This window comes from Eptatretus burgeri, chromosome 3 (genome assembly GCF_056783735.1).
Source record: "Eptatretus burgeri isolate ZD-2024b chromosome 3, Ebu_testis_v1, whole genome shotgun sequence".
In the NCBI taxonomy this organism is placed as follows: Eukaryota; Metazoa; Chordata; class Myxini; order Myxiniformes; family Myxinidae; genus Eptatretus; species Eptatretus burgeri.
The window spans coordinates 115,109,192-115,128,837 of NC_140963.1; the positions used below are offsets into that span (position 1 = coordinate 115,109,192).

Consider the following 19,646-nt stretch of genomic DNA (forward strand, 5'->3'; position numbering starts at 1 on the left):
TATGCCTTCAGTTTTACATTCAATCCATTTACAAAGGTGTCCCAATCAACCATGGAGGGTACAACTTCTGTTGTTCATGTGAGTAGTCTGTTTTTAAACTGTGCCTCGCTGGGGTGGTTTTATTTTTTGAATGTCCATTTTTAACTGATGTTAACAATGTAATCTTTGTCCATTGGAGATTTGGGGAGTGCTCCTCGTACCCCACATGTTTCGATGTACCCGCCGATCACATCACGTGCCTTCTGGTTGAATGGTTTGCATTAGCGGGAACATTCATCTGGGTGGCAGACGGACTGGGGTGGTTTTATTTTTTGAATGTCCATTTTTAACTGATGTTTAACTGATGTTGACCATGTAATCTTTGTTAGAATCTTTGTTAGTTCTTTGCGGATGATGCAGTTTTACCGTGTGAGACATTATCCGTGACGATGCTCACCATAACAGTCAGGAGGTGCGTCTGATGTATAAACGACGAATGTGGTCATCATTGGTTAAGGCCCTGTCACACCTTGACGATTTAGCCAGCGTATGCCTGACGTATGCAAAATTTAGCTAAAACGCTGGAACACGTCGAATATGTTATTGGTAAGTTTGTATACATTAAGAGCACGCTGGCATACGTCGTATTACGCTGGCATACGTCGTAGTACGCTGAGGTGTTAGACAAATTTTACATGCTTGAAATTTTTCGATGTATGCCAGCGTATGACTCACACGTTCCGCATAATGCTGGCCATAAGTTGTAGGCACGTAACGCGATCGTTGACACACGTCGACACACGTTACTTGTACGTTACTTATAAGTCGAAACACGTCGAGGTAATGGTTAGCGTCAGTGTTCCAGACTCCCTCGTTTTTGTTTTTTTTACCTTCTTCTTCTTCTTCTTCTTCTTCGGCATGACGGTGATGTTAACACTTCGATTTCTAATGCGGTTATAATATAATATAATTAATAGGCTGCCGCTCAATGATTTAAATCATAACTGCACTAGAAATGAAAGTGTAAACATACATCACCTTCATACCGAAGGAAAAAAAAAAAGGGAGTCTGGAACACTGACGCTAGCCATTACCTCGACGTATTTCGACTTATGAGTAATGTACAAGTAACGTGTGTCGACGTGTGTCAACGATCGCGTTACGTGCCTACAACTTATGGCCAGCATTATGCGGAACGTGTGAGTCATACGCTGGCATACATCGAAAAATTTCAAGCATGTAAAATTTGTCTAACACCTCAGCGTACTACGACGTATGCCAGCGTAATACGACGTATGCCAGCGTGCTCTTAACGTATACAAAACTTACCCATAACGTATTCGACGTGTGCCAGCTTGGTTCGGCAAATTTTTCATACGTCGGCATACGCTGGCTAAAACGTCAAGGTGTGACAGCGGCTTCACACTTCGATGTCTAGTGCGGTTAAGATTTGAATCGTCGAGCCACAGCCTATTAATAGCCTACGCCACGTGATCGTCGGCGATACGCTGCCGCGCTATGCATAAGTTAGACTATAGGTTGTGAACGCCGACAACATGCTCAGCATTCGTTGGTATAAGTTATCTATATGTGATTGAAACGTTCTGTGTACGTTACTAATACGTTATGCATACGTCCAACACGTTATTATACGCCCAAAACTTTAAAAAAACATCAATAGTTCAGCGTGCGCCAGCGTTTTACATACATTTTGAGACCTTTCCATTCGCTGGCTAAAACGTCAAGGTGACAGGGCCCTGAGCTATTTATCGGTATCCCGTCCTGATGAGGGCGAATAAGACTGAAATCTGGATAGGCGGCTCCGTTTGATGTTTAACTGATGTTGACCACGTAATCTTTGTCTGTTTGACAGTCACCGTGCCGAGGCCTCTCGGTTGGAGGTGACACTTTGTTGTAGGACTATGTCCAATGTAGATCTGGGGAGTGCTCGTCACACTTTACATATTACGAAATGTATGTGTGTGTGTGTGTGTGTGTGTGTGTGTGTGTGTGTGTGTGTGTGTGTGTGTGTGTGTGTGTGTGTGTGTGTGTGTGTGTGTGTGTGTGTGTGTGTGTGTGTGTGTGTGTGTGTGTGTGTGTGTGTGTGTGTGTGTGTTTATATATATATATATATATATATATATATATAGATATATATATATATATATATATATCAAGCCTGGTGTTGGCGTAGTGGTTAGGGTAGCGGCTTGGGATCCAAAAGGTCCTGAGTTCAAGCCCCGTTGGCCGCTTGAATTAATACACCAGGAGGTTGACTCAGCCTGTCATCCTTCCGAGGTCGGCGAAGTGAGTACTAGTGTACTGGCCCCGGTGTATGCCCCGGTTAAAATAGGTGTACCATATCCCTGTGTCGTAAGAGGCGACCAGGGTTGCGTCAGGAAGGGAATCCGGCGTAAAACATGTGCCAAATCACTATGCGGATCATATGGATGATCCGCTGTGGCGACCCCTAACGGGAGCAGCCGAAAGAAGAAGAAGAAGATATATTTATGTATATTTATGTATATATATATATATATATATATATATATATATATATATATATATATATATATATATATATATATATATATATATATATATATATATATATATATATATATGTATATACACACACACACACACACACACACACACACACACACACACACACACACACACACACACACACACACACACACACACACACACACAAGCGGGATGTGCTTACAGGATACGAACCGTTTCCCCATTGTCTCGGGTCACTCACCTGCATTTTATTTTTCATTTATTACAGCGTGGCAACATCGTGCTATTATATAATTATTGGCTATTCTGTCCTGTGTCTTCTGTCACACTTATTGTTGGGTGTGATGTGGGCGGAGATTTCCGGGTGGATTGTGGGTGGAGTTGATGCGGAAGAGCAACGTTTTTTTGTGCTGAATCTTTTTCTGTGTGACGCTGGAAGTTGATTTTCTGAGCAGGAAGTGATAATCTTCCTGTTCCGTTAGTTGTTGACGCGCAGTGTTGTAACTCTCGTTCTTCATTGTTTTTCACCAGAAGTGTTTTTAAAACGTCTTGTGGAGGTGATTTCTTCCTCTTTTTTGATGACAGAAGTGGTTATTACAGCACGGCGACATCGAGCTGTTGTATAATTGGCTATTCTGTCCTGTGTCTTCTGTCACGTCTTCTGTCACACTTATGGCTGCGTACGTCCCTTTGATCTGAGGGCTATAAATAGAAATTTGTCCAACGTCACAACTCTTCCCATCAGGCATGCTAATTCACCGTGTCTACATTTAATTTTTATAACTGCAAAATTGTTTCATCATTCTTAACCTTTTACTGCCCCCAGCCGCGTGATATCGAAGTATTCGCTTCTTGTTTATTTTAAAAAAAATTCATTTATATATATTTTCATATATGAATGTTGTACGACAATTCTGTGATTTTTCCCGATTTGTCGGCGTCAATGTCTGTTGGAAACAAAATCACCATGCGTTCCCCATTGTCTCGGGTCACTCACCTGCATTTGATGTTTCATTTTTTTTTCATTTATTTATATTTTCATTGATGAACGTTGTATGAAGACTGATTTTTTTTTTTTCCAGTGTAGCGGTTTCGATGGCCCTAGGCATGAAAAATTTCAGCTCTCTACATCATCCGGAATGTCCCCATCTTTAATATCAGTCGGGCAATCAGTTGTTAGAAAGATGTGTGTATATATATATATATATATATATATATATATATATATGTGTGTACCTTGATATCCTCTGTGCCACGTGCAAGTGTCACAGTAGGATATACCTAATTTATTTCCCATGTCATGACCTTTTAAAACAAACTATCACAATGCAAAACAGTTTCATAACGAGCAGACTAACAGCAGGCACTCTGAACAAATACAGAACTCAAACAACTCAAACAAATATAGAACTCTGAACAAATACAGAACCTTCTTGGAGGACTCAAACCTCATTTATGTGCAGGGTCTGCTTTCCCCCCCCCCCCTTTTTAGGTGGACTGCTCCCTTACTTTAGGCAGACTTCGACCCCTAATTTTAAAACGTTCGAATGTACAGGATCCTTTCCTGTTTTCTCTGTGGACTTCAACCCCTAATTTAGGCCTATCAATAAAGGTTCTCCTTTGTACACCTTTCCCATTAATGGAGCATGTTTCCCATTACTTGATATGTGCAGCATCAGACCTGCAGTGAGAGCAAAATCCTTCCCAGTGATTTTCAAACAAGGCTCCTTTTCCTGTTAGTTCATGGCCAATTGTGTTTGCTGTCACTTTGTCGTTGCAGTTCAATCTCTGCTCCTCTCGGGTTTGTACTCCTGCCTGGCTCACCAAATTGTGGTGGATTAAACTTCAATATCCACTCAGGTTCAGCATACAAAAGAGAATCTTTAATATGCACATACGTACGGGAGAAATCACCATTAATGAACCTCTCAACATAATGCTCTAGCACGAGCCTTTATACAGTATGTCCAAAGAGGGATGAGTCGGGGAAATGATTTGAAGAAGCAGTATAAAAGAGACATAACCTTTCATTTGGGAAGGTGTAACTTTCTCAAAGCTTTAAGTCAGATCACTGTTTTTTTACCCACTGGGAAAGGAGTGGAAAATAGTCTAAACTATGTTGGTCCCGGAAGGCAAGGCCTGAATACAGTCAATCATTATATGACGCAAACAACCTCTCAAGGTCCCACAGAGTTTGGATGTACAGACAGTTACACAGATCAAAGGAGTGCATCATTACTTTGGAATGTTCTCAGTGTATGATAAAAAAAACAACATTGCATTCTGACATTCTGACTGGAGCCGCTCATAGGACCTTGGCAGCTCTTACAATGCCTCTCCACAAATATAAGTCATGCATTATATGAATTAAGTTTGTGAACGAAATAAGAAATATATCAAGTTATTGATACACAAGTTTTTTCTGGAACTCTTGCAAATTTTCCACATTATTACATATTTCTCATCATTGTAACTAAAAAATGACAAATCAATATCACAAATCAATATCAACTGAAAGCAGATGTATGTTTTACTGAAAGCAAATGTAACAGAAGATATGGATAATTATGTTTCCAGTGGAATCCTCTCAACTACAGCATATTACATAAGTTAAATTAATATTTTGCGAGTGGGGGGATCAATGTCTTAATTCGCTGAGACCAATTACAAATGCGTAAAGAGGAAATCCACTTCTACTTCACTTTTTGCTGGGATTGTCATGGAGGACACTGATTTTCCTCCTTCTGCCACACACATTTCCTCACATGCTATACCACCTAAATTTGTAAAAATGTGTAATTTGTAATTTGTGTTGAAGTACTTCAGGAAGAAGGGTGAGACAACATTGGGTGTTTTCTTGTGTTTGTGGGTGTCGAGTTAATTAATATTGTTTATATTCGACCTTCCTATCTTCATTTCTCTTGAATACCATTTACCTTAAACTTAAGTTCCTTTTTTAATTATTAATCTTTTTGCACACTTGCTGTTGAATTATTGATGTGAAGCCATTCTCAAATTAATTATCATAATCATAATAACAATTAACAAAATGTATGCAAGCCAGCTTATCTTTCTTTGATGCTTTCTGGCATGGTATGTTGAGGAATATCAGTGTAACATTTCCTTTAGGTTTGTAGGCCATTGTTGAGTAGTCTGCCTTGGGCCAGTTTTGAGAAGTTACCTAATGACAGCCTCTTGAATGAGGGGGGGGGAAGAGGTGTTTTTGGCATCTAATTATCAAGATTGTATAATATGGAATGGTTGGCAGTATATGAAGTTGCTCATTTTAACTGTACCTAATTATTTTATTTTATTTTATTTTATTTTTTTCCTTTCACATGTTCTTGAGCTTCACATTTAGGAATTAACAAAATAAAAGAAAAATTGGGATTGCTTATTTGTTGTTTTGCAAATTCTGAAATTCAAAATAGCCCTTTGGGCTGCCATGCTAACTGCACCGAGCAGAGTTAACCTTTGCGTAAAGATTACTGCTCACTTCTTTTTAAATGTGGAATAATTTTTTTTCTTGTGAAATTTAAATGTAAAGTGTGTTTTGTTAGTGGAGCCATACCATTTCCTGGCATATTTGGTTTCTGGAGAAGACTGTTCAATGATTTTAATGAGAGCTATAGTGTCTTTGTTTAACCAAAGCTTTGAGGTTGGGTGACCAAATTGAATTGTATTTAGCCCGTTTTTTTGGCCTTTAACACATGCTATGTCCCATTTCCAACTGATGTGAGTTGTTGGTAAGGAGTTGCTGCTTTTTAACCATTCAAGTATGGAAAGAGGAGGCACGTATTTTGATGACGTCATGCACCGTCAAATCTATGCTTCTGCAAATTAGCATAACATTCTGCACGAAAAATATCCTGAAGTGACAACCAAATGCAAACCTCCACTCTTTAACTTGAAAATATCATATCAGGCACTCACAACAAATCGGGAGCCTTTTGTGTTTCACCATGCAATTTACAGCGTTATCATCGCATTGCATTACTTTATCTCTTTATGATGATCACATGTTGTTTTGAGAACTTTGAATCATTCTTATGCAAATTCAGTTGTGTAGATTTCTACTCTATTGAGCTTACAGGACTGACCGACAAAAAAAATTCTGATGTCGCTTTTATCAACAGCATTTTTATCTCTGCCACCAAAGGTAGACGGAGGTTATGTTTTCCTCCCTGTCCATTTGTTTGCTTGTCTGTGGGCAGGATATTTTATAAAGTTATGGAGGGATTTGGATGAAACTTGGTGGACAGGTTGGGTGTGTGACAATGACAAATTGATTAGATTTGATGAAGATCCAGATCCGCATTCGAGAATTTTTTTAATTACCTCCGCCAAGAATGGTGGACAGTTCTGTTTTCACCCCTGTTTTCTGTTTGTCTGTGTGTTACTTGCAAAATCAAAGATTCGCATGTATATCAGTTGGTATATTTGTTGGTCTGGTCTGTTAGTCTGTCTGTCTGTCTGTATATCAATCGCCTATCGGTCGTATTTTTACTCTGATCTTCATGAAACTTAACTACCTGTAAGAGGTAGTTACAAGGAAGAAGCCTATTGTTTATGAGGTCAATAGGTCAAAAGGTCAATGTCCCATAAGTCATAAATTTTCATCCGATTCACTTGATATGTATATATGCCAGGATAATACCCGTCGCTTCGCTGACAGGAATATTAAGAGAGGGGGAGAGAGAGGGGGAGGGGGAAAGAGAAGCAAGGTGGAGGAGTGAGGAGGGTGGGGGAAGGAAAGACAGCATGAGGGGAGGGGAAGGGAACGCAGTGTGAGGGGAGATGAAGGGAAGGCAGCATGAAGGGAAGGGAAGGCAGTGTACTGGGGTGGAAGTTCTTTCAATCATGATTTGCGAAAGTGAACTTGTTGCTGTTGCAGACTTTGGTGTCTTTGAATCCGCATTCTCAACCATCACCAGCAGATGCTCTCTCTGGTGTATGGTTTTCAAATGTTTTAGCATATTGCACGTATTACATTGATGAGCAATGTCTGTTGAATACAGTGAGCATGTAGCTTTCAGACTATCTTCTTTAACCTTCCCAAAATAGTTCCAAACTACACTTCTGGACCTTTTGAATGAAATGTCAAAACTTTATCAGTCGATGTATTGCCTGCCGCTCCGTCAGCAAAGCTATCAGCACGTTTTACCGGCTGACTCCAAATGCCTTGCTAGTTAGTCATTGAAAAGGAACACGCCCTTGGGGCGTGTTTTGTTTGCAAGTGATTTGCTTTTGCTGCAATATTGCAAACAGGATGCCCCAGAGGCGTGTTCCTTTTCAATTAATACATTACCAGGCAATGCGTAACTGGAACATGCCCAACAGGGACAAAAAAATTGCTTCTTTCTCTGAAGTAGGAATTACTCGGAATTGGCGTTGATTCCGGTTCACCACTCGATTCCTTGCGAATCCATGATTGGCATTGAGTACATTGGAATCGATTCCACCCACAACAATAAAGCACTCAAGCAAGCACTCCAACGAAACGGTTGATAAGGAACGGCTGGATGGGTCATACTAAATTCCGACTGGAGACGTCTAGAGTACAAAACATGTGAATTGATCACATGAACACATTTGTTATCCCCCGCCATGTGGAGGAAGGGGTATATTGTTGTCACCCAGGTCGTCCGGCTGTCTGTCCGGCTGTTCGTCCGTCCGTCCGTCCGTCCGGGCGTCAACATTTGTAGCTGTGAGTGCGATAACTCATAAACTATTCGCCATATCGATTTGAAATTTGGGTCACACATGTACCACCTCAAGAGGAAGAACCTTATTGATTTTGGGCATGGCCGGATCGAAGATGGCCGACTGGGGCAGCCATCTTGAAAAAAAATGGTTTTTCGCCATATCAATTTGAAATTTGAGTCACACATGTACCACCTGAAAAGGAAGAACGCTATTGATTTTGGGCGTGGCCGGATCCAAGATGGCCGACTGGGGTGGCCATCTTGAAAAAAATGTTTTTGTAATAAATGGAAAACCGCTTATCTGATTTCAATTATTTTTCAATGGCGGTTGATTTTGGGCGTGGCCGGATCCAAGATGGCCGACTGGAATGGCCATCTTGAAAACAAGATGGCCGACAGGCGGCCATGTTGAAAAAAATGTCTTGTAATAAATGGAAAACCGCTTATCTGATTTCAGATCGTTTATGAGTTAGACACAAAAATGGGCAAAAAATACCAAAATTCAGTAATTTGACCTTGAAATATGACCTTTTGACCTTGAAGATGACCTCAGGTGGTGTTGAAAATGACAATATTGAACTCACCGTCCTCAAAAACCCCTATATGGATCCCGAGATAGTGTCTCTCGCCCTTCTTGAAGTCATTTTAGCCCCGGACTCGAGTTAATCCTTCAGACTCAAGTTACAAACCCCGAGCATGGGAGGTTCCAGTCCTTCTCTATAGGAGTCTATGGTCTGATCAGACATTCGATGATATGAGCGATGAAAGTGGAAAAAAATTACTATTGCTAAGAAATCGTTGCAGCCTGTTCCAAGACGAGGCATTGTTGAGCAGGCCAAACAAAAGGTGAACGAAGACCCCATTGAGGGACAGCAAGGTGACCAAGGATGAACCTTGATGAAGGATAAATAAGGCTGTTAATTATCTTTCAAGGGAGTGTTTAAATTTACACACACACACACACACACACACACACACACACACACACACACACACACACACACACACACACACACACACACACACACACACACACACACACACACACACACACACACACACACACACACTTACTTGTATACACTGTGGGGCAAAAAAAAAAGCCACTTCAACTTTTAAACATTTTTTTGTCAACTATTTCACCATACTTTAAAAAATACACGAAAACACCACAACAGGTTGAAGTAACTGTTCCAATCAGTATAGGATAGCTTGTTCTTTAGGTGTGCGTGCCATACTTTTTGTGTCTATTAATTACACATGTCTATCTATTATGTACGATTGGAATTTACCTTTTGACCCTTTGGACTGCTGAGACCCTGTTGACCTTTGAAGAACATTTAAGACCTTAAAATACCCTGAAGATCCAAACACCCAGATGACACAAAAGTCCCTGATGACCCAAAATACCACAAAGACCCTGAAGACCCAAAAGACCCAGATGACTCAAAAGACAAAAGACCCAGGGGACCCAAAAGGCCCAAATGACCAAAAAGACGCTAAATACCCAGAAGACCCAAAAGATTCAAAAGACCCTAAATACCCAGAAGACCCAAAAGATTCAGAAGATCCAAAATACCCTGAAGACCCAAAATAATGGGAAGACCCAAAACGCAGATGACCCAAAAAACCTTGGGGACCCAAAAGGCCCAGATGACCCAAAAGACCCTGGGGACACAAAATACCCCGAAGACCCAAAAGACTCAGAAGACCCAGGGAACCCAGATGACCCAAAATACCCTGGAGACCCAAAATACCCTGAAGACCCAAAGGACCCAGATGTCCCAAAAGACCCAGGGGACCCAAAAGACCCTGGACACCTAAAACACCCAAAATACCCTGAGGACCCAAAATACCTGGAAGACCCAGAAGACCCAAACATTTCAGAAGACCCCAAGGACCCAAAAGTTCCTGAGGACCCAAAAGACCCAGAAGACCAAAACTCCCAGAAATCCCAAAAGTCCTGGAGGACCCAAAAGACTCAGAAGACCCAAAAGACCCAGAAGATGCAGAGGACCCAAAAGACCTTGAGAACCTCAAACACCCAGAGTACTCAAAAGACCCAAAAAACCCACACGACCCCAGAGATCCTGTAAACCCTTTAAGACTCCACTATAAATGGAGTGTGTGTGTGTGTGTGTGTGTGTGTGTGTGTGTGTGTGTGTGTGTGTGTGTGTGTGTGTGTGTGTGTGTGTGTGTGTGTGTGTGTGTGTGTGTGTGTGTGCGCGTGTGCGTGTGCGTGTGCGTGTGCGTGTGTGTGATTTTGTGGAGCTCTACTGGAGTGTTCTGACATATCTAAATGGTTGTCACAACCTCCTGAGTTGATTGGGCGAATTAACTACAAAAAATCCGTTGGAATTCCCCTTTTTTAAATGCACGTTAAGATAAATGCACGTATATATATATATATATATATATATATATATATATATATATATATATATATATATATATATATATATATATATATATATATATATATATATATATATATATATATATATATATATGAAGCGGCTTCAACCGTCCTTCCACCACGGCATGGCATTCCAATTTACAAAATAAATAAGAAGAGCAATGATAACATTGTAACAAAGCATTTATTAATTATTACTAATATTTACAACAATAATAATCGTGGTTTCATATGGCAAAAATAATAATAAGGAACATATAATCCCAGCGCTGTCCCAAGCACATCTGGGCTTGGTGAAAGGCATGCTAATGCTCAAGCAGTGCAGCAGGTGGGTAAGCAACAGGGCTATGAAGATTAATGAAAACTTGGTCCAACGGGCCCACTACTTAAAGAAATGGGCGGGGGGGTGGTGGAGAGTGGTGGCGTGTGTGTGCTGCATGATCCCAAGTAGCAGTGTTTAATGCCTGCCTTCCTGCCTTGGAATTCTTCAGGAATGTTGAATTCTGAAAATTGTTGATGAAGAAACTAAACCAGTGACGAACTTGCAAACCAGTCCTGAACTTCAACGAGAAAGCATATCTCATTAATATGATTCATTTTCTTTATTCTTAACTATGCTTATTCCAAACCATGATTGCTAGAACCTGTTCTTTCACAGAAAAGCTTTACTCGAACCAAGGTGACAGGTTGCTGCTGCCTTCCTACAAGCACAGTTGCACCAAGCCCCTTCAGGGCTGAATAATGCTTGACTCACTGCTGAGGCTGGAAGTGCATTCCCAACCGGTTAAACGTGCTTTGAAGTGCAGTTGAATGACGTCACTCCTCATGTGGTTTGGATACATTAACTTGAGAGTATGTAACGTGTCTGCCTCAGCCATAAATTTGTGAATTATTTCACACATGTACATAGACAGCTTCTTGACTGTTTGCCTCACAGTTATCTTGCTGCAACGGACACAGACTTTCAATGCAACTCAACCTTGCCTCGGCACTGCCACATCGCAGGTTTGGTTGTCGTGCCTGACTGCCACATTTCAATCTCGTCCATTCACCTCAGTATTAAAAGCCAATTGGACGAATTTTAAATTGTTCACGCAATGTGTGTGCATTTTGACCTCTTGTTAGCCTCATTGCTCCCACAGGGATGGGAGAGGCTGTTGGAATTGTTTTCTGTGTCAGTGATTCAGTGGCTTGTTTTTAAGGAGCGTGATCATGTTCACACGCCATTGCGCTCATTTTATTTATTTATCTGGTAGTATTATTGATTGTGTTCCTGGGAACGTATTCGTGTAACTGTGTATTCATGTGTTTCGGAAAACTTATTAAAATCATGTACCTTGGTCATGCTCATTACTGAAAGCAAGTGGAAATTGGTGCAAAAATACCCCCCCCCCACTCACCATTTTCCACTTCCACTGCACATGAGCAGTGAGTTATTTTGTATCATGTGTACTTTCGATTTGTAAAGTAATTTTCCCGTGGAGGTGGAGTATGCGCCTGCTTTCGTGTGCTGAAGTACAATGGTGAAGTGGTAACGTGGGCTACGTAAGCACTATGCAATTTACTTGAGCAAATGCAATCACTCTTGCAAAAAAAATATTCAGGAGATCAATATTGACAGTTCTCACTCTCGCAAAAAAAAAAAAATTCCAGGAGAATGATTTACAGCTCTCGCAGATTTTACGTGCATGAGTGTCTGGTGATTGTTTGAGTCAGAATGCAGATCAACAGTAAATAAAGATTGTTCTTTCTCAAATCAAATGTAATCATTGCAGTTTGAAAGCTCTCTCCGAATTTTTTTCGAAAATTAAATTGGGAAAAAAAGAGTTGTCTAATTTAACCATAACAAGTGAAGAATGCACAAGTTTTGTGCAACACATGCGGTCATGTCTTGAAATGACATTCGTAGTATTTGACCAAGACCAAGGGTTACACTGGCGTGTCCGGACTGCCTTAAGCACAGTTCAATAAAGTTGTTTCATTTAACCATAACATTTTAATGTCTACTTCAACCACAACTTGATTTTGTACTTTTAATGTGGATTATATCCCAGTTGGCCATGCCTGGTACTTTGGGTGTTTGTTCATCCCAAGATTGACTGTACAATTTAATTGTTCATTTTAAGTAAGTTACATCATGTGCTCACAGCTTTATGCAGTGATGAAATTAATTAAAATTTATTACTTGTCCAGAAAAAAAATTGGAAAATTACATTGTCAAATGAAGCTCATAATCTCAACATAAAATATTGTACAATTAATTCCAAATACAATTTAAATAATAAATGATAAAAAAATAAAACAATAGTACGACAACAAAGACTATCAACCTTTCAAAATTGGACAGAAAGTACTATTCAACAGAAGTTGCCAATAAAAAGACAAATTAAAAAAATTTCCGTTCAATTTTTTTTAATATTTTCAACTTCCAGTTCTGGTTTTGGAGGTGACGGTTCTCTCCAGGGGTCTCTGCCGTCTTTCTTAAAGATAAGTTTCTAGTCGTTGTTTGTCGTGTTTTTACTGTTTATTTTATTGCCTCCGTGTTTACTGTGTCTCTAGTTCGGATTTTTTTTTTCAAAACTTGTGCTATTTGGTGAGTTTTCGTTGGTCTTGTCATACTAGGTTTCCCTGAGGCCGACGCGTCTTCCCGTCTACGTGCATGATAGTGTTTGTTTGCATTTTCTCCTTATTACCATCAGTTTTTATTTTCACCACTTTTCCCTACACCCTCCTCCTATCCCTCCCAACTATACCCTCTGTTTCATGTCTTAAAATATAAAAAAAATAACAAAAAAACCTTTTCCCTTCTCACCTTATACCCCACATAACCACGTGACTTCTTGTCCCGACTCTTCTTCTTTCTTTCCCTCTTCCATACCAATCCCACTCTGATGGTGAAGGTTTTCACCATGCACCTTCACAACCTTTTCTTCAAAAAATTTCTTCACTCTAACCCCCCTCTTCCCAAATCTTCAAAAATAAAAAGCCCAAAAACACCTCTTACATTCATCCCATGTCTGAAAATTCCATCTGTTATAATGCTTCCTTTCTCCACTCCATCCATCTTCCAATGTATGAGTATTTAAATGAATCTCTGACCTACAAATTTTAATGATCCCATTTTGCAATACTTGTTCGTCTTCCATTATTAAACGTTCTTTTTTTTTTCCAACTTCAGTGCGAATTTATCCCACCTCCTTAAATCTACCTCTTCCGAACTCCTTCCCTGTTGTACCCTCTCTTTACCCCTCCCATATTGCCCCTCATCCTAGAATCTCTCCACTGTCCACTGCCTTTCCAACAGATCCCCCTCCGATATCCCAAACTGTATGGTTTTCAAACGTCTCACACTCTCATTCAGCACCCTTCTCAATATCTCTATCATGCTCTTTCTTTCCTCTGTCCCTTCCCGTATTACTCCCCACTGCTACTCATCCCTTCACCACCAAGCCCGTTGTCCTCCTCCCCATCCGACCCTCTCCCCTAGCTCTTCCACAATCTGTCATCAACTGTCAACAACCCTCACTAACTCCAGCTCTTGTCCTTCACACTACCCCCCCCCCCTCCTGCTGCACACAAAGCCTCCTCCCCTTCCTCTTCCTTAACAGTGTGGACCTCAAACATCCAGGGCCTTCATTCCAACCTAACTGATCTCTCCATACAGGTTGCCACTGACAAAGCAGACATAATCTGCTTAACAGAAACTTTCCTCCTTCAAGACATCTCTGACTCCATAGTTTCTCTCCCTGCTTACTCTCTCCTCCGGTATGATAAATCTGAGCCTTGGCCTGGTGGTGGTATTGCTCTCTTTATCAAAAACTCAATTCCTCACGCTCCACGCACTGCAGTCACTCCCCCAGACCCCCAGGAATACCTCTGGCTACGGCTTCCTCTCCGTTCCCACCTCTTGTTTGTCTGTGTGTTGTTCCGTCCACCAAACAGTGATGGCTCCATTTTCATCTTGCTCGCTGAAAACATTGACCAACTTCTATCCATTCATCCAAACTCTCTTCATCAAGTGCAGTGACTTCAATTGCCATCATGCCAGTTGGCTGGGTGTGGGTACCTCTCTCACCTGCCATGGGACTTCAGCAAAGGACTTCTCCGACTCATTGGGACTTTCCGACCCGGATCTCAGCCAACGGTACTCCATCTCTTCTGGATTTGATTTTGTCCAGTTTCCCAGAAAATGTCTGCTTGTTCTTCTTGTGCTCCAATCGGTTCATCTGACCATATGCTTGTGAAAGCGGTCATCTCTCTCGCTGTTATTAGAGAATCACCTCAATGCCGACGAGTCTGGCACTCCACTCAGGCCAACTGGCAGGGTCTTCAAGCAGCCATCAAACTTCGAGACTGATCTCCCATTTCTACCTTCTCCGACATCAACTCATCCTGGGAATTCTTTTAAAGAAATTTGTTCTCTCTCGTGCACAGATTTATCCCTTCTCGTCTTCAGTTGTACTTCCCTTCCTCCCACCCATGGTTCACTGAAGCTTGTGGCGAGGGAGTTGTCCTGAAACAACCTGCCTTCGCCTCATGGAAGGCAAATCCTCCTGAAAGCAATCTCAGTTCCTTCCACAAAGCTCAGAACAATTGTGTGTCTACCCTGAGGAGTGCCAGGAAATATCTTTCCCATCTCGAGTGTGACATCCCAAACCTGTCTCCCTCCTACAAATCCTCGTGGCATCTGGTTAAGTCCGTTTCTGGTGTGTGTTCCCTCTCCATTCCCTCCCTCACCTTAAGTGGCTGCACAGCTGAAACGGCACGTGAAAAGGCTGATTGCCTAAACTCCCTGTTTGCTTCTAAATATTGTGTCCCAAACCCATCGCTTTTTTCTACCCACCTTACCCAGTCTCACCCAGCTGTTCCTGGACTCTGTGTCCTTTTCTCCTGACAAGGTGAAGAATTTGCTGTCAAAACTCGATTCAGATTCTGCAACCGGTCCAGATGGCATCAGCCCTCATGTTCGAAAAACCTGCTCCGTTGCTCTAACTTGCTTACCCTCTCTCTGTTCTATTCACCCTCTCATTTCTCAAGGTCATCTGCCATCTACTTGTAAGTCAGCAAACATTACCGCTCTTCATATAAAAGAGCAAAAACTGATCCCTGCAACTAAAGACCAATTAGCCTACTCACAATCATCAGCAAGGTTATGGAATCAATCATCGCTTCTGACATCAATTCCTTCCTCTTCTCCAATGGCTTGATTTCTGACTACCAATTTGGATTTAGACCAGGTCACTCAACCCTGGACATGCTACTTCTGCTTTCGCAATAATAGATGGAGGTCCTAAATGCCAAGCATGAGGTCAGAGCCATCTCCCCATAGACATATGGTGAGCTTTTGATATGGTCTGGCAATCGCCACTGCTCACCAAACTCTCTTCTTATGGTATCCAGGGCAATCCTCCACTCATGGCTCGCGGACTTCCATTCCTGCCACAGTCAACACGTGGCTCTTCATGGAATTCTCTCATCTCTTCTTTCTGTCCAGGCTGGAGTTCCTCAAGGCAGTGTTCTTGGCCCTGTGCTTTTTCTGGTTTTCATCAATGATCTCTCAAATTCCCTGGAAAATCCTCCATATATCTTTGATGACTCTACCCTCTGCCATATCATCTCTCATAACTCTGATTGGCAGGCAACATCTGACCATATCCTGACAAGGAATATACCTTGTCCTTCACACTACCCCCCCCTCTTCAGGAGATCTGAAGAGATCTTAGGAGATCTTAAACTAACCCCCCACCCCCATCTACTATCTCAACATTCCCCTTGAAGAAGTCCGTTCATTCAAGCTTTTGGGTCTCACTATCTGCTACAATCTTTCCTGGAAAAGCCACATCTCCAAGCTGGCCTCCAAAGCCAGTCCCCGACTGGGCATCCTACGTCGTGCAAACTCCTTCCTTGGCACATCTGAGCTTGTAACCACTTACAAAGCTTTCATCCTCAATCTGATGGAGTACTGCTTCCCCCTTTGGGGTGGTGCTCCTGCCTTCACCAAGCTCGACTTCATGCTGTGGAAACTATGGCTTTTAGGATCATTGGTATATCCCACAATAAAGCTGAGTATTTGGTTTCACACCCTCACCGGAGGCAGATCTGGTCTCCTCTCTCTTTCCGGCCTAGTCCCCCCATCCCCCACCCCTCCCCCACCGCTCTATCAGTGATCTGCCCCCCCCCCCATATATTTCCTCAGGGTGCTCAAGGTCTGCCAAAAAACCCCTTCTGGTGAAACTGCCAAAATCACGAATCACTGCTCACCTTCACTCTTTCTTTCCTCTCTTTTCCTGCCTCTGGATCAAACTTCCACACCATCTTCAATCCCACTCCTCCCTCCAGGTCTTCAAAACAGCAGTTCACCGCCATCTCTTATCTTCCCCCGTCCAAAACCACGATCTTTTCTATCCCCGCTAATCCACCCCAAACCTTCCACCTTGAAATTCCCTTCTTTCCTTCTTGAAAGTCCCTGTCGTGTAAGGACCTGAAAGTCCTTGTCGTGTCCATCTTGTTTACCCTGTGTATCCCGCCCCATCCCTCTCCTGCCCCTCTTGTCTCCTTATTCCCCTTGTTGTGTGTTTGTGTGTTAGCTCTCATACAAGCCTCGCCAATGTTTACAAATATCTACATTTTCTATATATATACATTATACATATAGTACTGTGTATATATGTATATATATATATATATATATATATATATATATATATATATATATATATATATATATATATATATATATATATATATATATATATATATATATATATATATATATATATATGTGTGTTTCAAGTGTTTTGGAAAAGATAGTTTCCCCACACATGTGAAGCAAAAAGCAGGTTTAAGCAATAGGTTGCTTACGTCTGTCTGTCTGTCTGTCTGTCTGTCTGTCTGTCTGTCTCTGTCTGTCTGTCTGTGCCTGTCTGTCTGCCTGTCAGTCTACAAATGGCAGTTTATGATCGAGAAACAACTTGTTTAAATTGATAAAATTGGTTTGGTTGTCATAAAGCATACAAACAGGCACGAATAAGTCATGTGACATGTGAAATAAGTTGCTGTGATAGAACTTTGTCAATGGCGGTAAACTTCCCGAATTATTTTTTTCATACGACCTTTACAATCTTTGTTTTATTTCAATTAAATTATATACCTGAACACTGTTTTGGGTAAGGTGTTCTATGATGTCTCATTCTTTTGCAGTGTTTTTTTCGGAATTGAGTGATCGGGTCAAAAATGATATATAGCACGATATTTCAAAAAGTTGTGGACAGTTTACGACAAAACTTGGTGGATGATTTGGGTGGGTGAAAATAACAAGGCGATTATATTTTGCTAAAAGTATAGATGCAGATCTGGCCTTCAGTGGGATACAAAACATAAACGGTTCAGCCTGGTGGAGGTACGTGCTCCACCAAGTGCCATTCTAGTCATCTGCTGTTCCACCTGAAAAAAAACATATTTACATACTGTATAATTTTGATTGCAATCTGAAATATCTTGTCGATTGTGTGTGAAAACACTATTATACTATTATATAATGAATGGGCAGTGATAATATTCCACCGTTGATCACACCCATAATCATGTCGATGTGATTGGTCCGCCGTCCCGCCCCACCATGCTGATTGACAGACGTGATCCCGTCCACCCATAATTTCCCTTCACAGAATAATAATCACCAATTAATAATAATGAGAATATAAATTGGATTTATTTTGCACCTATTAATTATCTATTGATGCAAGGCCTGAAAGCTGTGCCTATTTTTCGTGGAATCCTTTCAAGTCGTGAAAATTTTTAGTCATCATGATCTGTCCCACTATAAAATGCATTGATTAGTGTTTAATCTAAATACTTTCCTCAAGGTTGGCCTTTCTGTAAAGAAGAAGGAGAATAATTATAAACGGACTATTTTGAGTCGGTTAGTTTTGTAGCTCAGCAATGTTGTCCATGAGCTTCATAAGTGTTATTGGAGGTCAAATCCTCCACAGACAACTAGTAGGTACTTTATATGTTTATAAGTTTGTATCTTGGTTGATTTTATTGGAGGATTTGTGTTGTATTCAACCTTTGGAATGTCCGTGCCATCCCTGCATCGGAATTAACAGACATCCTGATTGTTTTTTGGACGTGCACTTTTCTGGCATTGCTCCACGGACCATTGCGGTCCCCGGAGTGGTGGTTAAGAATCAAAAACCTATGTAATACTGTGGTGATGTTCAGCATTGTTGAATGTGTTATTCTGTTCATTATGCGGCTTTCCTAATTACCAAGAAAGGTAAGGCGATTTATTTTTATTATTATCATTATTTTTAACAAGTTGGAAGTTTATGTATACCGATTCTGTTTTCTCCATTGGTCCTTCTGCATGCTATGGATGCAAAATGGTGGAATAAGTAAATCCCTCCAGTTTTCCTCATTTCATTTGCAGCCATATTCCCTTCCCTTTTGTCGTTTTTTTTTTTTCTCCCCCATTCCCTTCATTGTCACATCAAACTCATCTCCTCCTCCATCCTTCCAACACACCTTGCCCTCATCTCATTTTGACATCCCTTTTCCGGTTTCTTTTAGGGCTGCTACCAATGGGAGAAAAACAATTGGACGGGATGGGGTCTCCCTCTTGGATCCCACGGTCTCTGCAAACTGCTTACCTGCACAGCAGTTCTACCCTGGTACAAACCATTGCACCATCTGTGTGCACGTGTACTTCAGCATCCATTCCATGCAGTTCATGTGTCCATTCCATGCAGACACAAGTTCAATTAATTTCTGATTTCTTATGTCGCTTAGATTCTCGACAGTAAGTTGCTTTAGATGTCGATGCTGCCCATATTAGTCACTGACGCTGAAGCCAAAAGCCTTCATCTTTTTCCATTTATAGTATTAGGTCGATGTGGCACTTGTTTATGGCTTCCTTGTTCTTAAGGTGCACAACATTTGAGTCCCAAAACAATACACACGTACATATAAAGCAAATGCAAAGATGTCAACGCATTTACATTGCCAAGTGAAAGTTT

General features: G+C 41.2%; 1 protein-coding gene across 4 annotated transcripts in view; it reads left to right on the forward strand.

Moving 5' to 3' along the window:
- Positions 1–19,646, forward strand: part of LOC147030784 (uncharacterized) — a 206,197-nt gene that overhangs the window by 134,726 nt on the left and 51,825 nt on the right. For all 4 annotated transcript variants that reach the window (XM_085875196.1, XM_085875193.1, XM_085875197.1 and 1 more), the window contains one exon: positions 19,201–19,301. In XM_085875196.1, the coding sequence (XP_085731322.1) occupies positions 19,201–19,301 (101 nt within the window). The remainder of the gene's footprint in view (positions 1–19,200; positions 19,302–19,646) is intronic.